The following is a 26,961-nucleotide window of genomic DNA, read 5'->3' on the forward strand; positions in this document are numbered from 1 at the left end:
TTGCTCTTGAGACACTTTGTACCTGAGAAACATGCAGAGTAAAGGTGGATGCAGGAAGAATCCCAGTCAGATCACTTCAGAACTCATGTTTCCACTTGCACCTGGCTGCATTGTGGACCAGAATCAACCGTTCTGTCCCCACAGCTCCAAAGTAGCCCTGGGGCTGCCCAGCCTGGGTGTATGTATATGCACAAATTCCTTGATGGTGGGCTTAGGTGTTTTCTGGGCACTGCAGGCTGCTGGTGACTTTTTTATTTTTCTTCCCCCTGACAATAGCTGTGATTTAGAAATACAGTTAATTTGCATTTTGTTAGTAAACACTTAAAATACATGCCTGGGAATGAGCTCACAGAGCACATGCAGGCACTGCATGCCTACTCAGAGACAAGCAGAGGAGACAGGGGAAGGGGAGGCTGAGAAAAATCAGTGGCACCTGCTATTCATAAGACCACAAGACTGGCAAGCTAATCCTCCCAGAAGGGAGGCACAGTGTAGAGGAATGAAGTTGGGTTAATTAGCATTGATAATATACAACTGTGGGCTGGCTTCACGGGTGGCGAGTTGGCTGATGTAGGCAGGGTACAGCTGTGGCTGGTTCTGTTAAGTGGTTGGGCAGCCAACGAAGAGAGAGCAGGAGGAAGTGAAGAGAAGAGAGCAAGAGAGCACCCTGGGAGAGGAGAGACTAGGAGAAGGCAGTGGACGGACTGGCACAAAGAGTATGTTGGTATGAGATGGTAAAAGACCTTGTTGCAGTTGGTAGTTTGAAGAGTGCTGCAACGGTACAGATTAACATTGTCACTCTACCAGGCAAACCAATCTTGCATGACTCAGAGTAACATATCACAACCCCCTGAAGTGAAATCAAGGCCATAACATTGCTGCCTAAAAGGCACCACAGCTTCCTTCCACCCTGCTTCTAAGGACAGGTTCCTTTCTGTGTATCTATTCCTGCCCTGGCCCCAACAAAGACTTTCCCAGGTTGGTTAGCTTTCACCCAGATGGGTGACTGTGCACTGTCCAGCTCTGCTAAGTGCCACCAGCAGCACCAGAGAGCCACCAAAACCCTCTCATGTCTATGTAACGCACAGCAAGCCTATGCTCAGCCACCAGTCTGCTTTAATAGAGGCTTTAACAAGTACCTCCTCACAGCTGCTCTGAGAAGCAACTTGGCTATAGAGGCTCCACTCATGGGATCACTGCACAGAACTCCCCATGAAGAAACCCCACCACCTCATTCAAACCCTGAACTTCTGCTCTTAAAGGGTGTACATGGGCTGCTCAGGTGTGTCTGATAATGAGGGACAGGACTGTGGAAATGAGCCAAATGGCTTTCCCTAGGTGTCTTTAATAACCAAGTTAAAGGGAAGGCTTGAGTGGAAGAAGTTCTGCGATGCTCTTTAGAGAAGTGCACTGCTGCAGAAGCTGTGGGTAGGCTGTGATGCTGTGTGGTCCCTGCTGAGGAGGTCTGAGCTGGAGAAGTCTCAGGTTCTCCCTGGGCTATATTTTAGGAAGCTGGGCTCCTGGCAATGTTTTCTACTTCAGCCAGCATGCTTTTAGTTTTCATTTTATATTAATTTTTAAAGAGAAAGGCTGTAATGGTGCTGTTTCATGTTTTAGGGCACTTTAGGATCCTACCTCCACTGCCCAACGGGAACAGAGAAGCTTTTCTATGTGTCACAATCTCTGTAACCGAGTGTCAATGTGCAAAAAGCCTGGGTGAACCTGCATCCATGATGGATAACAGCATTCCCCTTGTAGGCCATTTTCCTTGTAGGCCCTCGATCCCTGTCTGTCCGCCGATGTTGCTCCCATCATCTTTCATGGCTGTACAGTATGATGTTTCCCCCGAGAGAACAGTGCAGGTGGATGTGACACAGCATAAGAAGTCATCTATTGCCATCTCCTCCTGACAGTCCAGGGTGAAAAAGGAGAAATCAGCGTATGTGGAGAGGTGATGTAAAGGGCAGACAGGGAGGAAAGGAAAGGTTATGGCAGACTCAGGCAGGCAGGTTTGAGTGACTGCCTTTGCATATCTAAGCTTGTTTCATAGTGCAGGGAAAATTCTGGGTTTGCTTCCAGAAAACAACGTGCAAGGGTCTCTACAAAGCTGGGGAAAGGGCAAAGCTCTGCTCTGAAGAGCTTGTGCCCCAGGACGATGAGCAAGTAATCAGCCCTGAGGTCACCTGCCCAAAGTCCCATGGCCTGAAGCAGATAGGCAAAGCATCACCCAGGTCAAGGCAGGACTGGATCTGCTGGCAGCCTTGAGGCGGTGTGACTTTAACATGTTCAGTCCTAGCAGCAGTTTACCGCTGCCTCATGGGGAAAATGAAATAACAACTCTCCCCGGGTTGCCGCCTGGCTGTTTCTGCACAGCCGGTGCTGCTATCGACTGCGGCCAGTGTGCAGGCAGCACCAGGCAGGGCTCCACGCGTGCTGCCAGTCTGTGTTTACTCCTCACACCACAGCTCTCCGCGTCTCTGTTTCCTTTGCAGTTTCACACCTCGCTCCCTTTCATCACATTCTGCCGAGGTGACCGCTTCCCCTCTGCCTTCCCTTTCATGCACTCCAGCTCAAGCGCTGAGCGTTGCTTTCACATGGCACAAGTTACCTGCAGGCTGTGCAAATAAAATCATTCCTGTGGTGACAAACGTGCCTGTATTTCTGGCTCACCTTGGGGAAATTCTCACTCAGCTTATGTCCCTGTTTCCTTGCAATCTAATCAGGTAAAGAGGGAGGCAAGCTCCCCTCTGTAATGATGGGCAGATCTAATAGTCACAAGCTTGGATTATTATTTTATTCCTATTAAGCAATTAATTTAACCAGAAAACAAGCTCGTCACGTCAAGGAATGACTTGGGCACCCTGCTCTCTGTTTGTAATATGGCCAGCCCTGAGACACGTGGCAGTGCAGCAGAGCATGTTTCAAGACCTGCCCCCTGTGTGCTCACATTCATCAGCACTGTTACCAGGCAGACTTCTGTCTCTGACATCTCCAAAGAAATTAAAGAAAATAAATTAATTTAAAAATTCAAACACTGTTGCTCTCCTCCCAGCAGCAGGAGGGCAACATTGCTGGAGACCCAGAACAGTGAAGCCCAGGACGCAGAGATCCCACCCAGCTTCTCCTGCTGCTGGCAGAAGCCAGGGATGGTGGCCGAGCACAAGGAGAGGATCTGGAGGACACAGAAGGAGCATTTCCACCTGCCAGGCCCTGGGGCTGTCAGAAGTCCTCCAGCTTCTCCGGATGATTGCAAGTACCCTTGCCGGCAGGCACCACCAGTTTCATTTCCCACTTGCTGCCACTCAAAAAAAATTTCCAAGTCAATTTTCTGCCTGTGGAAATGGGTGGATACAAGAGGTGAAGGCAGACACGGCTTGGGCAGGAGCCATGGATGCAGGTGCTGTGTCTCTGCCAAGGCACCTCGACCCTGCTCTGCCATCTCCAGAGCCAGAGACCTTGCTGAGCACTGGCATTTCACAGAGGCTTACATGGTAGCTGGAGGTACTTGTTCTGGAAATGAAGTTTAAAAAAATCTCCCACTTCCCAGTCCTTTCAGCAAGAACACAAAAGTCAGACTGAGGATTTGTGTGTAAACGTATTGAATAGGAGAAGCCCCCTGCCTAGGCTGATGTGTGGGGTAGTTTCTTTTCCCTCAAAGGCTGTTTGCTTTCATGTAACGCTGGCAGGGGGCTCTGAAGGACACCTTCCACTTAAACGTGCCTGCAGGTGGACAGGGCTACTGCAAAGGGCAGGACCTTTCTCCAGGGAAGACGTGGGCTGCCCCAGTGATCAAGGTTGGAAAACCCTCCAACTGCCAGAGTGGCAAAGGCAGCCAGTGACGATCAATGCCCATGCAGACCAGTGGCCAGCCACGTTTAATCTCAACCTTGTTTATTTCAAGATTTTAAAGCCCTTGATAAATACAGATAAGTGGTCTCCAGTTGGCCCTGTGTGTGGTGGATAAGAGTCATTACCCTGGTACACAGAGCAAGGATCCCCACATGGAGATTGCCCCAAACCCACCCCAAACATGTCATCGGCGGAGCTGCAGGAGGGAGAGCCAGGGCCAGGACCTGCCCTGCCCATGCTGACCTCAGGCAGCTGCGCTTCCCAGTGAGCTGCAGCCCACAAGGAGTGGCTGTGGCTGCCACAGATATTTCCCATTCCTGGAGCATCGCTGTGAAGGGTGATGGCTGGGTAATGAGCTTCTTTAGTCGTGCCTGAATGCTTTCGCCTCTGCAGACACAACTTCTCAGCATTTGGCACCAAAGAGCAGATGAGTAGCTGATTACACACTACCCTGCCCCGAACACAAATCTCAACAATTATTGGGACTCTTTCCAGGTAACACGCATCTGTGAATAGTGTTCATTTCTGTGCTCATCTCTCTACCAATGCCAGTTCTGCAAAGGCAAGAAAAAAACCCCAGGAATATTCAAAAACCTCTTAAAATCTTCCTGGCATATCAAAGCCCAGGAGCACTGCACTAAAAGATCTCAGCTCTTGGGACTTTCAGCCCTGGCCACTTTGCACCTGTGACACCCAAGGCAAAGAAATGGGAACAGCATCCCTCTTCCCTTTTCTCTCTCCAATGGCCCAGCTGGCGATGCGGCATGAACAGTAGTGAAGAAGTAGTTCTGCCAGAAGTATAGCAGGTCATCGTCTGGGAAGTAAGCTGGTCCAGCAGCATATTTCCATGTTGCTCTTAGCTTGGTGTACCAGGAAGTGGAGCAAAGCAGCTGGGTGGATGTAAAGGACAATCCCATCCTAGAAGGTGACTGCAGATTAGAAAGACAATAAAATCTCCACCACTAGAGAGAGGTAGAGTGGGGTCTCTGTGCAGCTCAAGTGGCTGAAGCCTGTGGTCGATGCACACCAACTTTTCGTTCCCAACACTGCCCAAGAGCGTGCCGAGAACTGATTTCATTGCTTGTGCCTTTGGCTTCATTACCAAGGCAAAAGAAAAGCCTGGCCAGGAACAGGTGTTTGACCCTTCCTGTGTGGAGGCACAACTCACTAAGGGAACTGTAAGCTGTTACGGAGGAGATGTGTTGTTTCAGAGGAAGGCAGCCTACCTGCAGGCTAAAGGAGGATGCTGGAAGACCTGTCACAGCAGTCTGACTGGACGTACCTTACTGAGTTAAATAACTTAATCCAGGTATGGTAGGAGGAACCTCATGAGGCAGAAACAGATTCTGTATCTGATACAGCAAATCCCATGTGGAGGGAGCAGGAGAAGCAATCTGACAAAGCACATTAAAGACCAACAACAGCGAGGGTAATAATTCGTATTTCAATAGGGCATCTTTCGTGCTGAAGGATACAAATGATTTGGCCACTGTTTGAAATTTAGCCACCTCTGGAGTGGAACATAGCCATGCATAGCATCTGACATTGCCTCGGTGTTGATGTATTTTTTAATATGCAAATTGCCAAATCAGTATATCTTCAAAAGGTTATTGCAGAGTCAGATAATAAATCAGCCCTATGTAATGCTTAATATCTTTACACTGACAGTGCTGAAACCTCAGAGCCCTGGCACTGTTTATATATCCACACGTACACACTAAACCTGGCCTTGTTCTTGTGCAAAACAGAAGACTGAAAGAAAAATCACAAAACGGCCTCTGTAGCCCACTTTACTGATGTTATGGCTATTCTTACCTTTATTTCTACCTGTTCACCTCCCTGATTTATATTCTGCCTGTGAAAGGGAAAGCTGGATTCCCCAGCTGAAGTAGGAAAACAAGGCTTTTCAGCAAGCGATACATGCAGGCAAGGCCTGAAACACATGGATTCATTCAGCTTCTTATACAGGAGGCCTTTGGCCAGGGCAACGTTGAGAAATCAGAATTACTGCTGTGCAGCTTCCCCTGGGGACAGTGCAGCCAGCACCACCAGTACCTTCAGCTCCATCCTCTTGAGCTGCTCTCAGCTTGAAAGGTGTCATGCAAGGCAAGGGGATTTGGGGATTAAGCTGCCAGTTCTCCTTTCCCAGTTCTCCTTTTATTTTTGCTGCACTTCAACTAAGAGGGCCTAAGGGTTTGTAAGATCTGGACCATGTTCCTGCGGTGGGTGGGGAGGATGGTGCCAAGAGTCAGCAAGAGTGTGCTTACCCACTTCCTAATCCCGGCCTTTCCCCGGGGGACTTCACCTGTTTTTCCAGCACGCAGGATGTCTTGAAAGTAGAAAGTGAAGGGGGAAAGTGACCACTCTTGTTGTGGCCAAGTGGTTTGAGACTCCCTGCTTTTACCCCCTCCCTTATCCCATCACTTGCTCCAGCTGCTCCACGCTGCCACTGACTCTCCCATCTAACTCGCAGCCCCCTGACTCCCTGTGGCATGACCCTGAGCTGCCAGCCCTGCAGACACCTCCTCCCCAGCCCCGTGGGTGGGTCTTTCCCCAGATCCCACTGGTGAGGTATGGGCAGCGGTGGTTGGTTTGGCCTGTTGGGGTTCCTGAGCGGTATCCATCACCACTGCGTGAGTGCAGCCTGCAGGCGGCTGCTCTGCTGCCACTCCACTTGCTCTCTCTGCAGATACCTGCTGAAGAAACATTTTATATTTATGGCTGGTGTTTAGCTCACTGCCAGTAAAGGCAGTTCAGCCTCACTCCGTAACCACATCATTTCCAAAGGAAGTGCCTCTGCCTCCAGTGCATGTTTGTGCCAGCAAGCATTTTGACTTTCCGCCAAACATTTAAGTGACCTTATGGCAGTATTGGAATGCAAGGCTCTGGAGCTCCACCACCCATGGTCCCTGAGGGCCTCTGTTCTTCCCTCTGCTGCCTCCTTCACATATTTTTGTTCAGCATCTCTGCTTGCAGGGTTGCCCAAGATGTTAAAAAGAAGTGCCTTCCCCACTAAGACAGTCTGTAGTAATAAGGAACTTGATCTCACATAAATTGGGATGTTCTGAGAACCATTTTAATTTCTGCTAATCGGCAGATGAAAAATGAATTACTTCAGATGTCATGTCCTACTGCACGAGTCTCGTAACATTTGGAAAAGCCGTAACAGAGTTACCCAGTAATTGAAGGGCTCTACATGAGTGAACTTTGTAATTGCATATTCTCCTTGAGTCCAGGAGGCAGAAAGGAAAAGCGGATCAGGCCACGTCTTAATGAAACAGCTCAGTCCTGCAGGGCTGCTGAAGCTAAAAGTAAACAAACCATGCTCATTATTGTATATCACAGCTCCCTGGCTGCCGCAGCAGCCCTGTGTGTGATGTGCTGTCTCCCACTTCACTGCTCCTCCACTGCTTCTGCCTTCAACCCCATGCCAGGCTGGCCGCAAGCCCCAGCAGCAGCCTTCACCCCGGATGCACCCGAGGCCAGCGGCTGCTTCCATCCCGGTGCTGCCCTGTGCGGCAGGAGACACAAGCTGCTTTGGAGAAACCCATGGCTTTGGAGGGTTTCCACCTCAGAGCTGTGGGTCCTGACCAGCCCAGGTGGAGCAGGAAAGCTCCTACATAACCATCCCCATCGAGACCTGTTGGGGCAGCCCCTCCTGCCAAATCCCCGCTCTGCTCCCAGCTGGGAAATACTGCCTTTGAGTACCGGAGTCAGGCTATGCACTTCTGTCTGCACCTTGTTATTAGCTTCTGCTTATTGAATGCCCACACATCTCCCCGAGTTCCCCACCCCACTGCCCTCAGTCCCGGCTCTGGGTCCCTTGGGGGTCTATGGCAGATGGGAACCCCCAAATCCTGCAGTACTGTAATTTTCCACTCCCCTCCATTGATGAGCTTGATGGTACCGGCACGAAGTAGCTCTTAGCAGTTGCTGCACTTTTGAAAGGAGCATCTCACTGCTGCCAAGAGCACCTGGCCATTTTCTTGTTCATGGAGAAAGGGGGAAGATGAGGTAGATATTACAAAATTAAGATTTTCTTAGCTCTTACGTTGAAGGGGTTTTCAGCTTTCTTGGGGAAAAAAAGAGGAAAGAAAAAAATTCTATTGCTCTGTTTGTTTCACTATCTTTCAAAGTGGGTTCTATCATCTCGAGAGTCAAACCATCATCCATTTCTGTGGATTTTCCATGGCTGCTCCTCAGCGGCTGATGGCATAATGTTTTCTGAAATGGCCATTAGCTGAGTATCTTTATGAACAGCTTCCCAGGGAAGTAGCTGCAAAGTTCAATTTGCTGAATTATGAGCACATATCTGATAAGAATTGCATTATATGGTACTTGCATGCTGAAAGCATTAACTTTGTACTTTGAACTTTTAAAATATGCATTGATGAATCTGATGAGGACTGGAGAAGTAGAAAGGTGAAGGTCCCCCAGGAACAGAGATAATAAGGAATAATTGCTATCTGTTTTTTTCCGTGAAAAAGAAGCTGTGTATTTAGAAGAATTCTATTTAGCTAAGGCTTTTTCAATAGAAAAGGCCATTTGTACAAAAAAAAAAAAAAAAGGTAATGGAAAAGCTCTTTCATTCGTTGAAAATTTATTACAACAAGCCATAACTTAAGGGCACTTGATTTGGGCTGAAGAGCTGTTTGGCTTCATGAAGTTGCATCAGAGTTACCCCAGCATCCTAGGGAGCAAAACTGAACTCACTCTTGTATCTCACACAGAATAAATCTAAGTGTTGTCTTAAATACTTCTAATTTTTACTTAAGAAGAACCAGAGTGAAACAACAGTAGATTTCTCTTTTGGAAGGGACTAGATTTTTCTAGCTCACAAAATGGATGCGGTCTGCAGTAAATCTCCAAAAGTTTAAAGGCTCGATACTTCGAGTGAAAGCCCAAGAGCTGCAGACTAGGACACTTCTCTGGGATGCTGAGACAGCTCTGCTCTGCATTCAGGACAACTCTGGAGCTAAATTCGCTCTAACACCCAAGTGCTCAGGGATATTCAGGTATCTTGATTTCACATGCGTAGCACTGTGATTTCTATGCACTGAAGGCTCTTCACTTAATCGGTGCTATTATCACACCTGATGAGGCACAGCAGGTGATATTTGAGATGCTTGCCTTTTGATTCCTTGCAACTGAGCAACATTTAGTAAGAATTACTTAAATCAGCTAATCAAAAACATGTTCAATGACATTAGGATGAAGTGGGCTCTAGAACACCTAAGTAAAGTTATTTTTCTTGTGCAAATCCTTCTGTAGAGAGAAAAGCAAATATATCCCACTGTGATCTATATATTCTAAGCTCTCTGCTCCTTGGTCTATTGATAAGTAATTCCTGGAAATCCTTTGTTATTCCATATTTCAGGCAAAGTTCAACTTTGTTCTGGTGGAACAGGTTTTCACAAACCTCTTCTGCTCCTATTTTGGTGGCATAGCTGAGACTGGCCCAAAGCTTGTGTGATAGCTGCTGGAGCAAGGGCATGCATTAAAGCCGAGCTGCCTTTCAGCTTGCACCCAGCCTGCAGGCAGAGGGATACCTGTGTTTTGTTCCTACATTAGTCATTGCCCCCTAAGAGGTAAATGCCCCATTTGCAGGGCTGCCAGAATGGCTAATACCTATCAAAAATTGCAGAAAATCACAAAGAAAGCAGATCTGTGTCGTAGTTGTTGTTGTCGTCCCCCCCCCCCCCATCTCAGAGCCCCCAGACTGCTGTGCCCAGCTGTGGCTGCTCACTTGTATTGTTGTGGGGATGAGGAGCCCCAGAGAGGGACCCACTCCTCTACCATGTCAGAGCCCCGCAGAGATGTAGTCCTGCCCCAGGGAGCTGCCAGGCCAAGATCACACACCAAAAACTTTAGTCAAGCAGCTGCAGGCTCAAAACCGTGGCTTAGCAACAGAAATAATTGTCCAGAGCAGGGTTTTTCTCCAGTCCCTTACAGGGCTGCCTCTTCTCTGGCTGCTGAGGCGAGGGGCACTCATCGCACTGCAGGGCACATGGCTCTTGCCTGGCATGGGGCAGCGCCGCCTCTGCGTGCCACAGGGATGCCCGGTCTTGCAGGGGAGCTGTGGGATGAGCCCATCCTGGTCACAGAGGTGGCATGGCAGCAGTGGTGGCACCTGGGGGTGGGAAGGGAGCTGCAAGGAGTCAAGGTTATTTCTTTTTATAATCGCTCGTATAAAGTTTCCTATAGGTTCCCCAGGTTTTAGGGAGTTGCCCAGTCGAGGGACACCCCCCCCACACACACACCCAGAAAGTCTCTCTGAACTGCTGCCAAGACAGAAATTGGGGTTAACACCCTGTTCTCTGCTGGGGTCCCTGGGGAGATGCCACCCCACCACAAAGCCCTGTACACAACTGTGTCCTGTGCTGTCCTGACACCACAGGAAACATCAGCCCACAGAGTCCATACTCTGCATCAATCCCCCCGGTGCTGGAGAATTTCATGCAGTTTACATACATATAAGTATACACACACACATAGATACTTATTTCATGTCCCTTCCCTTGTTGTCTGTTGTTGGCTGGCACAGTGCTCACACACAGGAGGGTACTCAGGAAGCATTTGAGATTCTGATAGTAACATGTGTGTTTAGTTTACAGGGGTGGAGGGGCAGCTTTTTTAAGCGTGTGTGAAGAAAGAGTGATTATTAGTACGTGTTTATTGAAGTTTACCAGCTCTGTAACTGGTTTTGTTTTTTTTAATAAAAGGGTTTCTATTTGCCAGCAGACTTAATTCCTCTGTAATTATGTTCCTAATGCAGGAATCATTTGGCATTTATTTGCCATGATAAAACTTACCATTGCATCTAAATTCAATATGAAGATTTAAGTGTATTTAGGAGACCTAGATGAAGACCTGAAATTAAATATCCCTAGTTTCCTTTTCTAAACAAGGCAGATAAATGCCAGTGGTCAGATCCACATGTGCAGCTACTCCCTTGAGCAGTGGCAGCTGCATGTGCATACTCAGGGAGAGATGGTAGCCCTTCTGATGTGGGTGACTCTTTCAGCATCTTCTCACTGCCCTGCTGTGGTCCAGGGCACTGGTCCTGTGGGTGATGCTGATGGCTGACACTACTTTGTACACCTGAGCAGAGAAAACACACAGCTGAGGAAAAGCTTCAGTTGTTAAGATCACCATCAGCCATCCCAGTTTGCTGTACAGCTTGCACTGGTTTTCAAAATGTTTGCTTTAATAGCTGTGGTAGCAGGATGTTGCTAATGTAGCTTTTTTCCACCTGCGCTGGTGCTCAGGAACAGCCCAGGCAGCAGATGTAGGTCAGCACAGCTGGAGCTGGGAGAGTTCAGGAGACCACATCCTGGCCCAATGACACCACTGTACCCAGCCCTGCCGTGTTCAAAGGAGACTGGATGGGTAAATTGGCTATACTTAATTCATAGAGTTAAAACAACAAGCCTGGGAAACACATCCCATGACTGCCTGGGGGCGGGTGAGCAGCTGCAGCTTTGGTAGCAACATGTGGATGTGCTCCCAGGACTGGTAAATGAGACATAAAATGGCCAAGCGAAACACTGACCAGCACGCAACAGGGGTGATGCTGCTCCCAACGTCGTTATTTTCTCCCTAGATGTACTGAGCATCAGAAGCATGCACTGGTAACAATATTTTTCCGCATTCTTTCTCAGAACTCCTCCCAGCAGGCTTAAAATAGCTGGGCCAAGATAATCATTAACTACTTTGACGTATTTCAATGGGCACAGATTGGGAATTCATAAGGAGAGGACAGAGCTGGAACAGACCTGCACTTCTGGTTCATCTCCAGCAGTATCAGCCTCCTCGGGGTAAAGCCAGTTCAGCCTGGCCTTGCCCGTGCTGCTTCTAAAGACAAGCTCCCATCACAGCCAGAAATAAGGAAAGAATATTATATAGAGTTGCTTAGTACGCTACTTTTCACAGAAGAGTAATATATAGGGAAGATATTTCATCCTTATGTTGAAAGGGTTATGGCTGAAGCCAGAGCACCATTCCCTTTTTGTAAACTCTGATCTTCCACCTTTGACATCATCCTGGTTTCAGCTGGGACAAGTTCATTTTCTTCTCAGTAGCTGGTACAGTGCTGTGTTTTGGATTTAGTATGAGAATAATGTTGATAACACACTGATATTTTTAGTTGTTGCTAAGGAATGTTTACATTAAGTCAAAGACTTCTCAGCTTCTCAGGCCCTGCCAGCGAGAAGGCTGGAGGGGCACAAGAAATAGGGAGGGGACACGGCCAGGACAGCTGACCCGAACTAGCCAAAGGGCTATTCCATATCATAGAACACCATGCTCAGTATATCAGCTGGGGGGAGTTGGCCGGGGGCGGCCGATCGCTGCTCAGGGACTGGCTGGGCATCGGTCAGCAGGTGGTGAGCAATTGTAGTGCGCATCGCTTCCCCCCACCCCTTTTGGGTTTTATCCCTCTCTCTCTCTCCTTTGCATTACAGTTATTATTATTAATTATTAATCTTAATTATTAAATTGTTCTTAACCCTCGAGGTTTTACCTTTTTCCTGACTGTTCTCCTTGTCCCGCTGGGGGTGGGGGGCTGTGAGCAAGCAGCTGCGTGTTGCTTAGTTGCCAGCTGGGGTTAAACCAAGACAGACATAACCCCAAATTTAGACTTGTATAACAACAAAAAGAAAAGGCAGGTGCCCTGAGTCCAAAGTCCACTTGGTTGTTTCAGGGGAATAAGATGGTACTGAGCAAGCTGAGGATGAAGCTTGCAGCCAGGGAGTGTTTCTCTGTTGCTGACGAAGCAGAAATGCTGCTTAGGCTGATCCAAGTGATGGGATGGAACTCTACAAAGGAAGATTGCAAAAACAGGTGTCGGGAAGTACACCCTTCAAAGGGACTTTGGAGAGCAGTCCCCAAAGTGAATTGGTGGGAATGCTGTTGTTTGGAGCACTGGTGAAGATGTCATGCAGAGCCATCTTCTACAAACCTACAGAAATGGGCACGGGGATTTAATTTCCATCTCTAATTGCTGTGATCTGCACCTCATTTGGGGCTTGCTTTTGTGTCCATGAAGCTTTTAGCAGAGGTCTCTGTGCAGAGAATCCTTCATGTGTATCACAGCCAATGGACTGCTCCTGAGCTCGCTGTACAGCCGCCTTCTTTGCTGTATAAAGGATTTATTCCTTTAATATGTCCCTGGTGTTTATTTTTCTGCTGGTACAGGAGTGCATGTGCATGTGTGTGCTTGTGGCAGTGTTTTATGAATGCCTGCTGTGGACAGAATTGGGCTTCACAGTATGCAAAAATAGCTGTGCGCTACACACAAGGATGTAATATTTCACACGGCTGGAGAAAATGTGATAAATCAGGGTTTTGCTGGATTTGCAGAAACCAAGAAACTGGGGGATCCATCTCCACAGTTGAGTCCTGAGCTCTTGCAGGAGCTGGCAGGACTGTCTGTGCCAGAGCATCCCAATTAGGGAAGGAGAACTGGGTCCCCGTGGTGGTGTGGGATGTCTATGAACAGTCCTTGGCTGTGAAGAGGCAAGCACGGATTCCAGGCTCATTTATTACAGAGCCCAAGAAGCCAACGTGAGTTCAGGCAGCAGCTACAGCTTTTCTCTTCTGCCTTTGCTTGGAGGTTGTTGCTCTTGGTTCCTGCTCCGTTCTGCCCCATCCCTGATCCTTTATCACCAGTGCCTCCAGCTGCTCATTAGACAAAACCCAGGTCCCTCACTTGCCATTTTGAGCCCTTCAGGAGACCCCAGTGTGCAGCAGGGTGGAAAGGCAGGGACGCTGTAGAGCTGGGATGCTTCTGCATTACCCGTTTGTGCTGGGCTCACACTTGTGTGCTGAGGAGTGAAGCTGCTGAGAAAATAAAGCACCAGGGACTGAGATCAGGAGGGTGGACTAGAGGCACAGAGCAGTCCTTGTACCAAGCTAGCTCTTGGTGTGGAAGAGGTTTAGTGAGCGCTGCCAAATGTCAGTGCTTCTTCCCACATGCACCTTCCTCCCATCTAATCCTTCTCTGCTTCCCTTCTTCTGGCTTTTCCTGTCACACCTTTCCAGGTGAAAAAGGTTCATGGATCCTACACCCTCCTTGCTCCCCCTCTCCCTTTGCATCTTCTCCGGTGTCTAATGAAAACAAGTGACAGGTAGAGGTGAGCCTGGTTTTGTAATATAAAAAGTTATTTACAGTTTTGTTAAAATTTCATGGAAGATGACATTTTTAGGTCACCTAGCCGAAGCAAATGAAATGATTAACATGTTTGTATTAGGCTTCATAAAAAAAAAAGTATCGCTCTCACCCGGCATGGTACTCAGTTCCTCAGGTCCTAAAACCTGATGTGGTACCCTGAAAGGTAGACAGTTCCCTACCAGGGTTAGCAAGATCAGGATCTGGTTTCCTAACCCAAGGTAGCTGGCATGGATGTCTTTTACTGTGCCCAGCAGCCTCAAACACCAGGATCTGTTTTCCTGGTGCTCTGTCAGTGGTAATGATGGGGCTGATCTAAGGTTGTAAGAGGAAATATCCTCTCCCAAACACTGAAAGTATTATGCCAGCCTTCCCCATCCCATAGATAGTCTTATTCTGCCTTTAAAAGCTTTTAAATCTTGGAGCACAGCTAAATACACTATTGGGGTCTATACTCTGGCTTTTAAACACTAAGAGATAGAGGGTAAAATGTAATGGCTCTGTTCTTCCCTAAATAAGCAATGGCAAATGACTGTAAAATTAGTTCCTGAGCATGTGTGTGCAGAGAGGAATTCAGTCTCACCGTGAACAGGATGATAGCAGATGGATCAGTATAATGCTGGGTTTTCCTGGATACCCTGTTTAAAGCTACACCAGAAACAAGGGAGCGAGCCAGGAGGCTCAGTGTTTTGGCCGCCCGTCATAAAAGCCAGGACACAATTTGTTCTCCATCTTGCTTGCTTCTAGGCTGGAAATAGCCAGCCCTATAGGCAATGCAGCAGCATGACTCACTTCTGGGACAGACTGTCTGGGAGAAGTGGATGGGGTGAGTGGGTGGGGTGTAATTTTGAGGACCTGTGCCCTGCCAGGCTATGGCTTCACAGGGACCTGGACCCAAAGCACACCCCTGCCACCCACAACCAGATTCTTCAGTGCAGGGGCATGGGGAAGGCGAGTGCTGTGTCTAGTGCAGCAAACGCCCATTGCCTGGCAAGTCCTGGGATGTACCACAGGGTGCTGGGCTCGGTCCGGCTCCTGGGGAGGAGCGGCACCTCCACAGCTGGCACAAGCTAGCCTGAGCAGAAGGTCCGAGGGCTGCCATGTCTGTGCTTGAGGTAGCCACCCTGGGCTGAGCAGGCCACCAGTCTGCTCCCTTGCAGCTATCCCCACCAAACCTCACCTTCTAAAGCAGGTGAAACAGTGGCATCTGGTTGCCAACAGAGCTGTGTCCAATGGTTATGGTCTAGTGTGGAACCTCTGGTACTAGTAAGAGTTATGTTTGTCTAATTTTTCCTTCAGCAATATTAGGCATCTTTTATCTACCCAGCTGTCTCTTTCCACAAAAAAATGTAGGACTCAAGTATCTGAGACTGTTACACTCCAGTCAAACTCAGTTCACATCAGCTGAGAATTATTAGAGGCAAAATGGATGGAGGCAGCATTACCTAAGCCAAACCAGGTCAAAAGGAACAAAGAGCAAATAGGTGGATGATGGAGCTTCTGCCATGCCGTGCCTGTGGGAGGAGGGGAGCCTCATTGGTGCTGTCTCTCTTTTTCAGGGGGAGTTGCTGAGCCCGTGTCGATGTGATGGATCAGTGAAGTGCACACACCAGCCATGTCTGATCAAATGGATTAGCGAGAGAGGCTGCTGGAGCTGTGAGCTGTGTTACTACAAGTATCACGTCATTGCCATAAGCACAAAGAACCCTCTGCAGGTAAAGGTACTAGAGACATTTCAAAGTCTATTTTTTCTCATTTCTGTTTTTGTTTCTGGGAGCAAGTGAATTCTACCTGCATGGGGTTTCCTTCCCTGTGCACAGCGATCTATATGTCGGAGGCGCTTCAAAAGGGTTGTTGGGGGTCCGAAGAAGCCCCCATGTTTTGCTTGGTGATACCAGGGGCATCGTCTGGGAGTCTGCTTTTGCTGTCCTTTGACCATTCCCACATTCACTTGCCTCCTGTTGAAAACGCCAGTGTGACCATGATAGTGCTGTAACACCTCACAGCCCTTCCAATGTGTTCATCCACTGGAGACCACAGGTATGCCACGGTCTCCAGGGGTGGATGAGTATGGAGCAGTTACAGAATTTGCTACAACGGAGCACACAGTCTGTGACAGAGCAGTATCCTGAGGCTCCACGTGTCTATAGTTGTGCCATTAAGCCTGATCTTCTCCTGCTGAGCCTCCTCTGTGTTGGCATAAGGGGCAGAGGAGGCAGATGGAGGGCTCTTACAGCTCTCTCATCTTGCCACCCTTTTCACTTCGCTGCTCCCCCGTGATCAAATACATCCTGGCATGGCACAAGGGGTGTTGGCTCTGATGCTCTGATCTCTCCAAGCCTGATTCTTGGTGGACATTTACAGATGTACACACAACAGATAAGGCACATCTTGGTGTAGGTGGCTCTGAAAGGCATCAGAGGACCCACCTTCTTTCTCTTCTGAGTTCAAAAGCACTGTGGTTTAATAAGCCCCACTGCAGGCTGGTAATTTAAAATCAAGATTCAGAATGGGGAAGACTGTGTGACTGTTAAAAAAAGGTATAAATTATCCTTAATAGCTATTGATTTATTTCTGGGGCAACACCTGAAGATGAATTAATTGCTGAATGCCTTTGCTGAGCACCATTAGTGCCTTGGATGTAAGGAGAACATAACATCCAGGCACTACTGCTTAATTAGCATCATCTGGACTGGAGACATGTTACAGCAGCATGCTGTGGTTTAGAGACTGGGGAAATGTCTGTAAGGATGTTGGTTTGTCCAGAATCTGGTGGAGGGCTTTGGCTCTTTGCCGGTTGCTCTGCTTTCTAACAGGAGGCAAGGATTTGCTAGTGATCGTGCCCAGTTGTATGGCAGTAGAGGGGGAATGGAAACTCCTGCTCTCCCCTCCAAACTGCAGTCTCTGTGTATCTTTTTCCAAGCCTGAGGTCACTAACCACAGTGAGGAAACAGGGACAGCCATTTAGGACTCCAGACTTAAATGAAATAGCGAAATTAGTGGAGCATCCTGGGGAAATTTTGCTAGGGGGAAGGAATAAGACTGCCTGCTCTCTGCAAGTCCCTACAGTTCCTGATTCAATTTGCCTTGTGCCGTGGGCTGGAGAGATCAGTAGTTTCATCCCAAACCCCAGACCCAGGGTGTTTTAATTTCCTGGCTCTGGTAACAGAGCAGATTGATACACAGGAGGAGCGATGTGGACAAAGCAGCATTTGTTTGTTTCTTGAAAGCTGGTCCATGAGTGCCCTAATGCTCAGATTAGGGGTGCAATCCTGAGCAACACTGAAGGTCTGTGGGTGCAGATTTGTGAGTGCATATGTAGCCAGCACTGCCTTTAATGAATAACCTCCAAATGCTTCCAGAGACTCAGGGCAACAGGTCAGCGATTTTCCTCCTGCTCCTCACTCAGCTAAAACTTGTTGGAGCTATCCACAGACAAGCTCCCCTCCCACACACACAGTTCAAAAGCCTGTGCAGAGCATTGCTCTTTCTGGGCTCCTGTGTTAGAAAGGGGCCTGATCTGCTGGCCTTTGCCATCAACACAAAAACTGAGTGGCAGGAGCAGCTGAGTTAGAGAGCTCAGCTCCAGGAGCGAGTGTCCCAGAGGACCGTGCAAAACCTGGGCTCAGAGGCTTTGTGTTGCTGGCATAGCTTTCACAGCACTTCTTGCAGAAGCACTGGGAGATTTGGAGGGTGGGAAGAAGCAACTGGAGTGAAAAGCCACTTGATCTGGAATAAATAGATTTACAGCTGTGTGCCCGGGTGTCCTGACTGGTGCCAGTACAAAGGCATTTCTGGGAAGCAGACGCTACACTACACTAGTACGTGAAATCCCATGGGAAGTGGCTGATGTACCAGGCCTGGACTTCCCACGAGGACTAAGAGCTCAAGCCCCTCATAACCCATCACCATGCATGTCTCTTTCCTCAGCGGCTCTCACCAGCCTCTGATGCTGGGAAAGAGAGGCAGAAAGGACCCAGGGGCTGCGATGCCCTGACACTATGTGCCATAACGTCTCGCAGCACGTGCAGGCAGGAAGAGCATCCTTTCTGCTTGGTATTCACCCCACATGTGGATAACAGAGGGCACCTGGACATACAAACATGTCTCCAAAAGTAAAGTAATAGTCCCTGGCCTTTCTTCTCCAGGGTCTGCTGGAAATTCTGCCCAGCTTTATTCTTACTAGAAAGCTCTGAATTTCTCAAGGACAGATTCTTGAGTGCAAAAGCTGTAGGAAGTAATAGTTGTCTGTTTATTCCAGACAAACTGTAACACAGGCAAGGACCACACAGACCTCACCCTGTCAAATGAAACCTGTTTGGGTGATGCTCTGAGCCTGGCTAGATTTTGATGAGCCATGTGGCCTACCTAGCCCCTGTGTCCTCTCCTATGACAGACCACTGGGAAGCCAAACCCAGGCAGCTGGCAGGTCCTGGGGTCCCTGAAGCATGTCCAGTTGGTCTGAGCAGAGCAGCACACCCAACACCCACATGTTCTCTGGGATCTGCATGTTTCTCTGCCCATTTTGACATCTGCTGGGCATTTTTTGGAGTGCCTAGGAGCACAACATGGGCCAGATGTGTGTGGAGAGTTGTGGTATGGGCGGAGAAGTTGCAGCTGAGGGAACATGGTTCATGCATAATTAACACAGACTCCTTCCAGCCTTCAGGCTGTTATGATGCCTCATACCAGAAAGAGGCCTTTAGTCTGGTATTTTGGCAGAATTAACCTCTATAAATTAATACCACCTACCCCCATCCCTGGATTGCAAGCATTTAAAAGTGAAAGCCTTAAAAGTAAAAAGCTACACTGCAAACCCACAGAGACTGGGGGTTTAAGGGTTTTGAACAACATGAGAGGTGTCCGGCCAAGCAGCAGCTGGGCAGCAAATAAGCAAAAATATCCCACCAGCTGTGAGCAGCCAGAAGATCCAGAGCTTTTGTCTGGCCACCCATCCATCCTCCTGATCTCCAGTCTGCCAGTCACCGAGATAGAAGTCATGGGCATGGAGGCTTTAATTGCTCCTCTCCATTATGATATTTGTGCAAAGCCCATGACTTTGAAAAGGCCCTGAAAACACAGAGTTTCAGAAGCATGTAATAGTACTGCAGACACCCTGGTGCTGATGCATAGTGGACTAAGTACCTGCCATGATGGGACTCTGCAGTGAGTTTCATCTATACAGCTCCTTTGTACCTTCTCCTGAACCACATCCACTCTGATTTTAGCAAATCAAAAATCTGTTTGAACTAACCTTCCCAGACCTACAACTGCCTGCAGCCTCAGTGAGTTCAGCTCTGCTTTACAGTCATTACCTCTGACTCTTCCTGTATCGAGGGTTGTTTCAGCTCCAAAAATCCTCAGTTATCCAGTGCTGGGGTTGGGATCCAGTCCCAGTTCTTTTCCAGCTCTATTTTGACTGTGGTGATGCTCCCTTAAGAGCTGATGAGTGCTTGTTTACATGGCCTCTTCATCAGGCCACCCACACCTGCAAGAAAAGTGGCTGAGGTGCCCAGGTGTTTGAACTTCAGCATGAGCTAAAAAGCTTGAGGCAAGTTCACTGATGTTTACTCGTTGTCCCAACTTGCTGAATCACCTGTGTTGAGTATGAACTTGGCTGGTCCCTGCTGAGCTCCAGCTGTAAGCAATGGGTGCAATCACAGCAAGAGATACTTCATGGCCTGTGCCTCGTAGCAGGGGCTTTGTAGGATACCCATACTGTAGCCTGACTCTTATCAGATGCTTTGGCACGTGGGGGAGAGGGGGTTCATTACTGCACGCTTCCATTGCATGGCCCTATTGGGCCCTCCTTCCACCTTGTTGCCTTTCCAGTATCTGAATAAGTGACAGCATCTGTAAATGTGCAGCAGGAAAGCTCTCACAGCAGTGGCATAACTTCGCTTGGTGAATTTATAAAAAGAAAAGCCATCCTCGAACAGATAATCGAGGAGGATGGCCAGGGCTTTAGGACACCAGTGAGGAGAGCGCCAGACTGAAGCAGTGCTGGGAATGGTCCACTCCAACCTTCTGGGAAAAACCTCTGCTTGCTTGTGATCCTGGGTCTGAAAATTAAATTGCTGACTAGCACAGCTCAGGATGTTAATGATAGGTACTAAGGGGACTTGTCAGATACAGCAATAAAAATAAACTGAACTGCCTGAGGCAGGCATGGGGGAGCTCTCAGAGGAGTGTAGGAAGGCTTTCCCAGTAAGCAAGTCTTCTTTGCAAGCTGCTGCAGTAAGACATAGATACCTTCTGCAGGCAAATATCTGCCTTGGATCTGCTCATGTTAGTGCTTGGGAGCCTTTGGAGACTGCTGGTGCCAAGGAAAGTGAAATACAGATCATACCTTTAATACTATAGTAATGACATTATTAATCTGTGTTACATTAGCAGTGGGAGTTTTCACTCACAAGCCTCTGAGCAGAAGCACTGAAGCAAACAAGGAAACAGGTTTGTCCCAAGTACAACACGTAGGTTATGAAACAGTGCAAGAGAACAAGAGTGACATGACTGGCCGGCACCAGTCCCAGCTTGGACCGTGGCTAAGGTCATCACAAATGTCAGACCTGGGCTCCTAAGAAGCCCTTTCTGAGGCATCTTTGTTGCAGAGCTTTGCAATTTGGGGGAAATGGGGAAATGGCTAAAATCAGTCCAAGAGAGCTTGGTGTTTTGCATGTGCACATCTGGGTGGTGTGCCAAAGCACTCAACCAAGGGGGATAGTAGCAGAGCTCAGACAGACAGCTCCTGAGTGAATGAGGACATTTCTTCAGAATGGTCTGGAGGGATGGAGACCTTTTTCCAGCACAAGTGGCAAGCCATTGCAGAGAGCTGCTTGGGCACACTGTGAAGCCATTGTAAGCCCAGAGCTCACAAAGCTGCTCCTGTTATCCTGCAGAAGCCTTTAAAGCTTTCTGGTCCCACCAGGTCCTTAGTTCTGCCCTGTTTAGTGCTGGCAGAGCATTCATAGAGCTTTCTACCTGCCTAAAGGTCACATTCCTGATTGACAACCTGGATGATCTGCCAGTTATTAAAGGTGCACTTCAGTACAGCTCAGCGGCTACCTGGAACTCAACAGTCATTATCAGATGAGGAAAAAAGGGCTCAGTGTTAGGTTTCTCCCCACAAGGTGGGATTGCTTGACCCTGTGACCTTGCTAGAGTTTGAACATTTGAGCTGGAGATTTGGAGGGAGGGGACTGTGTCTGCAGCCAGGCATTCAAAGAGCTTTGGGGGTTTCAGACATGCCAGTAAAGGGATTCTGCAGCATTGCCGAGACCTTTCTTTGCAGCTCTAGTAGTGACCCAAGGACAATAGGGTCATCTACTAAATCCCTGGTCTGTTGGCCGTAATGGTGGAGAGGGTTAGGAAAATGGGCGATATTGTAAGGGCTGTTACAAAATTTGAGAGGCACAGTGTGGTGATTGAGGCAGGCTCCTGAGGCCACCAGTGCAGGGACACATCAGGCCCAGCTCCTGCAGCTGAAATTCATCAGCACATTCCACCTCTGAACAGCTCTTCGACCCTTCTGTCTGTGCTTTCACTGAGTAATATGCTTTATCTTCTGTCTCACCCTTTTTTTCTCTGTACACACCTCATACCCTAAGATGTGTAGCAAAATAGAATTAAAAGATGAAAAATAATGACTGTGGTTATTGGTGGCTCGGGCTAGATGTGGGATGCCAAACTGCAGTTCTCAGAGTTGCCAGAGAGGAAATACAACATTTATTACTTTTTTTTTTTTTTTTTCCTGGAAAATATTAAATTCTTCTGCAAGCTGGTTATTTTCCTCAGTGTTCAGCTCTGACCCATTTACCTCCTTGCCAGAGGGTAATCACACCCCAGTGCCACCTCCTAAACAGAGTCAGGACTGCTGCTGCGTGTGTCACTGCCACTTAGTGCCAGATGCCGGGGGAGAGTCCCCTACCCCCTGGCACAGCTGATGGACTCCAGCCTCTTCATTATCACTGAAGTGAACCTCCTGGAAGCTGCCGCCAGCTGAGCAGCATCAGGCAGCGTCCCTGCCTGTGCTTCAGCCTCTCTGTTCCCAGCTGAAGGGAGCGGGGTTTGAAGGTTGCATTTAGGTGTAACTTCTCTGTGCTCTGAGCCCCATCCCCTTTGACAGTGTGTTTAGCCCTGCACCTAAGCCTCCCTGTCTCTGCAAAGCAGCGGTGCTGGGTGTAGGTGGCTGCTAGCTGTAGAAAACAGCTCCTTCTTCTTTTCCTGTCTTTAATTGCTGCCTTGGAAGAACCTGTTGCCACCACAGGCCTTGCAGTGTGCCAGACAGATGGTGAGGAGCCAGTCCATTACCTCCTCTTGAGAGAGAAATGATGCAGAATGATTTGTCTGGCACAGGCACACGCAGGTCAGCGTGGGAGACCTACAGTAAAACCTTTTGCATGGAGCACCAGGCTCTCTGCACTCCCACCCCTCAGCATTTGCCAGAGTGACTGGAAGAGGAGATGAGATCCGGGGAAAGCTGCAGGGGTGAAAGTGCAACCCCACACACATATTCAACCTCCCTCCCCACCACATGCCTCTAGCCCTGGACCTCCGAGCTGACAGCACCAGTTGCAGATTTGTCCTGCATCTGCTTATGGTGCTGCTGAGAATGAAGCTGAAGAGCTGATGGGAGGACAGCATAGCTGTTGATCCGTCCCTCAGAACCCAGTTCTGGGGGCAATGGGTGCTGGGTGGCTTTGCTCTGCACAGCGGTGCATCTCCTGTGGACTCCAGCACCCCTGCGTCTAGCCTTGACTCGTTGCGACTGGCACCACCAAGCTTCCAGCACTAAGAGGAGGGCTGTTCACTACCTCAACTTCTTTGTGGCACAAAGGGGCCACTTGTGTGGCTGGATTTGGTGCAGGCGTGGAGCAGGTCAGGCTACGGCAGAGTGGGAACAAGCTGCTGAAGAGATCACCGAGTGTTCCCAGTGCTCGGTGTTTGCCTTTGGCTGCGCCAGCTGCTGGAGTGGACGGCAGGAAGGGGACTGGGGATAGCGGAGCCCAGGAGGGGGACTGGGGTTAGCTGAGCCAAGTCCTGCTTCAGCAGGGAACAAGCTCTCTCTCTGCTCAGCAGCCTTATGGCCATCTACTCTGTGGCCAGTGATGAAATAAGCTGGTACTGCTTACCTCATGGATGCTGCACATCCCGGATATATGGTTTGAGGGCTGCCTGCCCTTGCAGGATGTAAGCCAAGGAGCAAGGCTGGCAGAGGCAGATGCTTCAGCTCACCTCTGAGCCAAGCCAGGCAATCTCCTTCCAGTTGCAACCCACAGTCCTCAGTCTCAGGCTGAAGCTCCTGTCTGTTCCTCTCCGAAGGCAGCCCTTTGCAGGAGAGTGCATTCAGTTCAGGTGTTTGGTCATTGGACTGGTAGCAATGCCATGCATGCCTGTACCAGCTCAAGTCACCTGTTGTCCTTCTTGCCCTTCAATCAGGGTTCAAAGTCCTCCCTGCCTCCCAAAAAGCACTGGTAACTCCCGGCTGGCCTGAGCATTAAAGGGGGACCCAGCAACTGAACTCCTTTCTTACCCTGCGAAAGGATGGACCAAGGCTTGATGGGTGACCCCGCTGTCCCAGGATATGTCTGACAAGCATGCAGGGTACCGAGGGCTCGCCAGAGATGCCGCTTCACAGGGACACTGGATTTGGGCTGAATCCAAGCTAAACATTTTCAATTCCTCTGAATCCTCTATACCTGCAGGAGGTTGAAATCCGCCTTTATTTATCCTTCTGCCAGTCCCACTGAGATTTCAAGGGCATGTATCTCACAGCTAAAGGTGGCCTATATACTTCTGTGCCAGGAGAGGCTGTCTTTCCCCAGCCTGTTTACGTGTCTGATTTCTCATTTGCAGGAGGGGCTACAGGCCATGCCCCCAAGTCTTGTTAAAGAAAGCAATTTCTGCTCTTGCTTTTTACAGGGCAGCTCTCTCTGCAGTGTAAATCTGAGTGGGGACATTTTATGCTGGCTGACAGAAAGGAATCTGGGCTTAGGATATTTATACCATAGCTTATACAAAGCTATTTGACATAGTGAATGGATTTGGGGGAGTTATTTCTATTTTTTTCTTCTGAGGAAGAAGCGTTGACGTTTACCTTGGAACACAGCCTAAACGTGTCATCACCTAAAGGCAGGGTGTCCTGACCACAGCAACTTGTGTTGTTTGTAGCAAGTTTTGTGGGAAGTGCATTGCTGCTGCGAGATCCTACCTAGTGCTGTGATCCTGTCAGATCTCACAAGTGGCAAAGAGCCAGCTCATGGGAGGCCTCCAAAGGAAAGCTTGGCTCTCTGAGACACTTCTTTTCATGGTAATAGGATGCCTCAGCTGAGGACGCTGCCTGGCCTCTGTTTGAGGTAGCAACTGAATATGTCCTGGTTTGTGGTGGCCACCACAGACCTACTTTCATGGGGATGTTATTTTTGGTGTCTTGCCCCCAGCCTGTCCTGCCTCCTTCAGGTCTCTGTGCTTTCCTGGTGAGATGCAGGATTCCTCTCCATTGCTTCTTCACCAATGCTGTCAGGAAACGTGGGGCCATGCACTGTTGAACAACTGCCATGCTCCACCCCAGATATGGACCAGGTAAAAGCACCTATGCTCACAGGTGCTCTTTGAGATCTCCAAACCACCACAATGATGTAAAACAGCAGTGTGCCCCAAGTAACTAATCTCTCCTCTTTTTTCTTCCTCCTTCCCCCTTGTCCCCTCTCCTCCCCCTGTTGCCTTCCCTTGCAGTGGCAGGCCATCTCTCTGACAGTCATTGAGAAGGTTCAGATAGCAGCGGCCATCCTGGGTTCCCTCTTTCTCATCGCCAGTATCTCGTGGCTCATCTGGTCGACCTTCAGTCCTTCGGCCAAATGGCAACGCCAGGACCTGCTCTTCCAGATCTGCTATGGAATGTACGGCTTCATGGACATTGTCTGTATAGGTGGGTGATCGTATCTCACGGCATGGCTGAGGTCACCCGTCTGCTCACTCATGGAGGGGAGCAGGAGATGGTGTGGAGAGCTGGCTGGTACAGCTCAGCTTGGGTTGAGCATCCCTGGCTTTTCCTCCTCTTTACTTTCACGGCACCTCTTTTTACAGTCCTCTCTGCTCATCTGGGCAACCCCAGAGTGTCTCCTTGGCTGGGCTGGCAGAGGGACCTGCAGCAACCCCAGAGAGAAAGAAAACTCTTTTCAAAGCAAGAAGAGGGTGAGGAGGTGTGGGGGAGGCTGGGGAGTGTAAGGCTTTTGAAAAACTCCTTCCTTTCTGGAATAGCTAATTTAGGGACTACCTCGTGGCTGGGTATGGCAGGGTCTCTCCACATGCAACTCCTTGGCTCTCCAGCCCAGCCTCTCTGCCAGGCAGGGTTGGCTGCCCCATCTTTGACCCACCCTGGTGCTGCAAGTCCCAACCAGCCCAGGTCATGCCCCTGTGTGGGTAGAGTCACTCCTGAGGCAAGGAGCCCCAGTTCAGCCCTCAGGAGGAGTAGAACAGACTGTATCACAGAGCAGCAGTTGGTGAAACTGGGGTACAGGAGTAAAATAAACCCAGTGGCAGGAAGAGAGGTCTGGACCACACATCCTCGTATCCGGGTTCAAAAGGCTCTTGGTTTCAGCATCCTTCCCAGCACAGGACTTGGGCCTGCTGAAGCCCAGGCCTACTCCTCCCACTGTTGCCACTACTGTGCTAACGAGATGCAGGCTTGGTCTGCAGAGATCATCCTGCTCCTTCACGAGGTGCTGGTGGAGCTACCACATCTCTCCAGGAACAAAGGGTGGCAGACGGGGTGAAAGAGAGATGGGCAGCACCCACATGTTGGCACAGTAGCCACTGGTGACATCCTTTTGCTGGTGGAACTGAGAGTGGAAAAAATTATCCCCGTGTGTGTGGTGTGCGTTTGTGTCGCCTTGTCAGCAGAGGACAGAAGTGGAGAGCCCTGGCCTGAGTGGACGTCAGTAACATGATTAACTGGCTTTGATAAAGCTTCAAGAGCTGAGGGGAACTGATTAGCTCATCTGTCAATAGGAGCTAAATCCTCCCACATGGCAGAGAGCAAAGCATGCCAGCCATGAACTGAAAGGGAAATGGGCAGGCAGATTCAGATTTGAGGTTCTTTGTTTCCTTCTTATTAATTTTTTTAAGAGTCTGGCCTCTATTTCTCTTTTTCACCTTCTCTGAGGGGGAAAAAAGCCCCTTTGCATCTCCACTGATTTAAGCTTAATGCCCTAGGCTGGGAGCTTTGATTTTTTCCAGCCAAAGAGCAAGCAACCATCCTGTTCCCAGGAACATTCCAGAGTCATAGCTTGGGGCAGCCCCTCATCTCACAGTCCTCCCTGTGCAGCTGGCAGTCCTGGTGGGCCAGACGTGCTGGCTTTCCCACAAACTCCAAAGCAAGTGGGAAGCATTACAGATGCAGTGAGTTAACACGGCTGCATGTGGCTTCTCTTGCCCAGCACCTCAGAGACTACCCAGAGATGGCTCCACTTGTGCTGTGTGCAGCACGTCTGCCTGTGCTGCCAGGCAGCCTACCCATGCTCAACCAGGAGAGATGATGTTCTGGACCATGTGAGCCTTTCTATAATCTCCCTAGAAAAGCTCATACGTGCATGCAGCCAGCCCTCTGCCCCTGCCACGCTCCAGCGTAAAACTCGCTCGTGTTGTGCATCAGTACCTTTTGCAATACCAGCTGCTGCTGCTGCTCCCAAGCCTGCAGTGGAGGGGAAAGGAGCTCTGAGCGATGCTAGCTGAGATCTGGTGTTCACTGTCCTCCCTGCCTCCTCCTCCTCCTCATTCTCTTCTTTCTCTGCCCATGTTGAACCAAATGACAAAGTCTTCATGGGGAGCTGTGATGCAGTCAGGTCTCTCCTCTGACCAGCCCTGCTGATTTCAGGGGACTGCACCAGCACTAGCCAAAAGGCTGGTCTGTCCCATGGAGAGCTCAGGCCAGCAGAAGGGGCTGA

At 49.2% G+C, this 26,961-nt stretch overlaps 1 protein-coding gene across 2 annotated transcripts in view; it reads left to right on the plus strand.

Moving 5' to 3' along the window:
* MARCHF4 (membrane associated ring-CH-type finger 4) overlaps positions 1-26,961 on the plus strand; it is a 112,630-nt gene that overhangs the window by 58,601 nt on the left and 27,068 nt on the right. Inside the window, exons 2-3 of one of the 2 annotated variants that reach the window (XM_055719330.1) lie at positions 15,577-15,738; positions 24,752-24,944. In XM_055719330.1, coding sequence (XP_055575305.1) covers positions 15,577-15,738; positions 24,752-24,944 — 355 coding nt within the window. The remainder of the gene's footprint in view (positions 1-15,576; positions 15,739-24,751; positions 24,945-26,961) is intronic. The other variant, XM_005442945.3, reaches the window with a different exon arrangement.

Source organism: Falco cherrug, chromosome 8 (assembly GCF_023634085.1).
Source record: "Falco cherrug isolate bFalChe1 chromosome 8, bFalChe1.pri, whole genome shotgun sequence".
Classification (NCBI taxonomy): Eukaryota; Metazoa; Chordata; class Aves; order Falconiformes; family Falconidae; genus Falco; species Falco cherrug.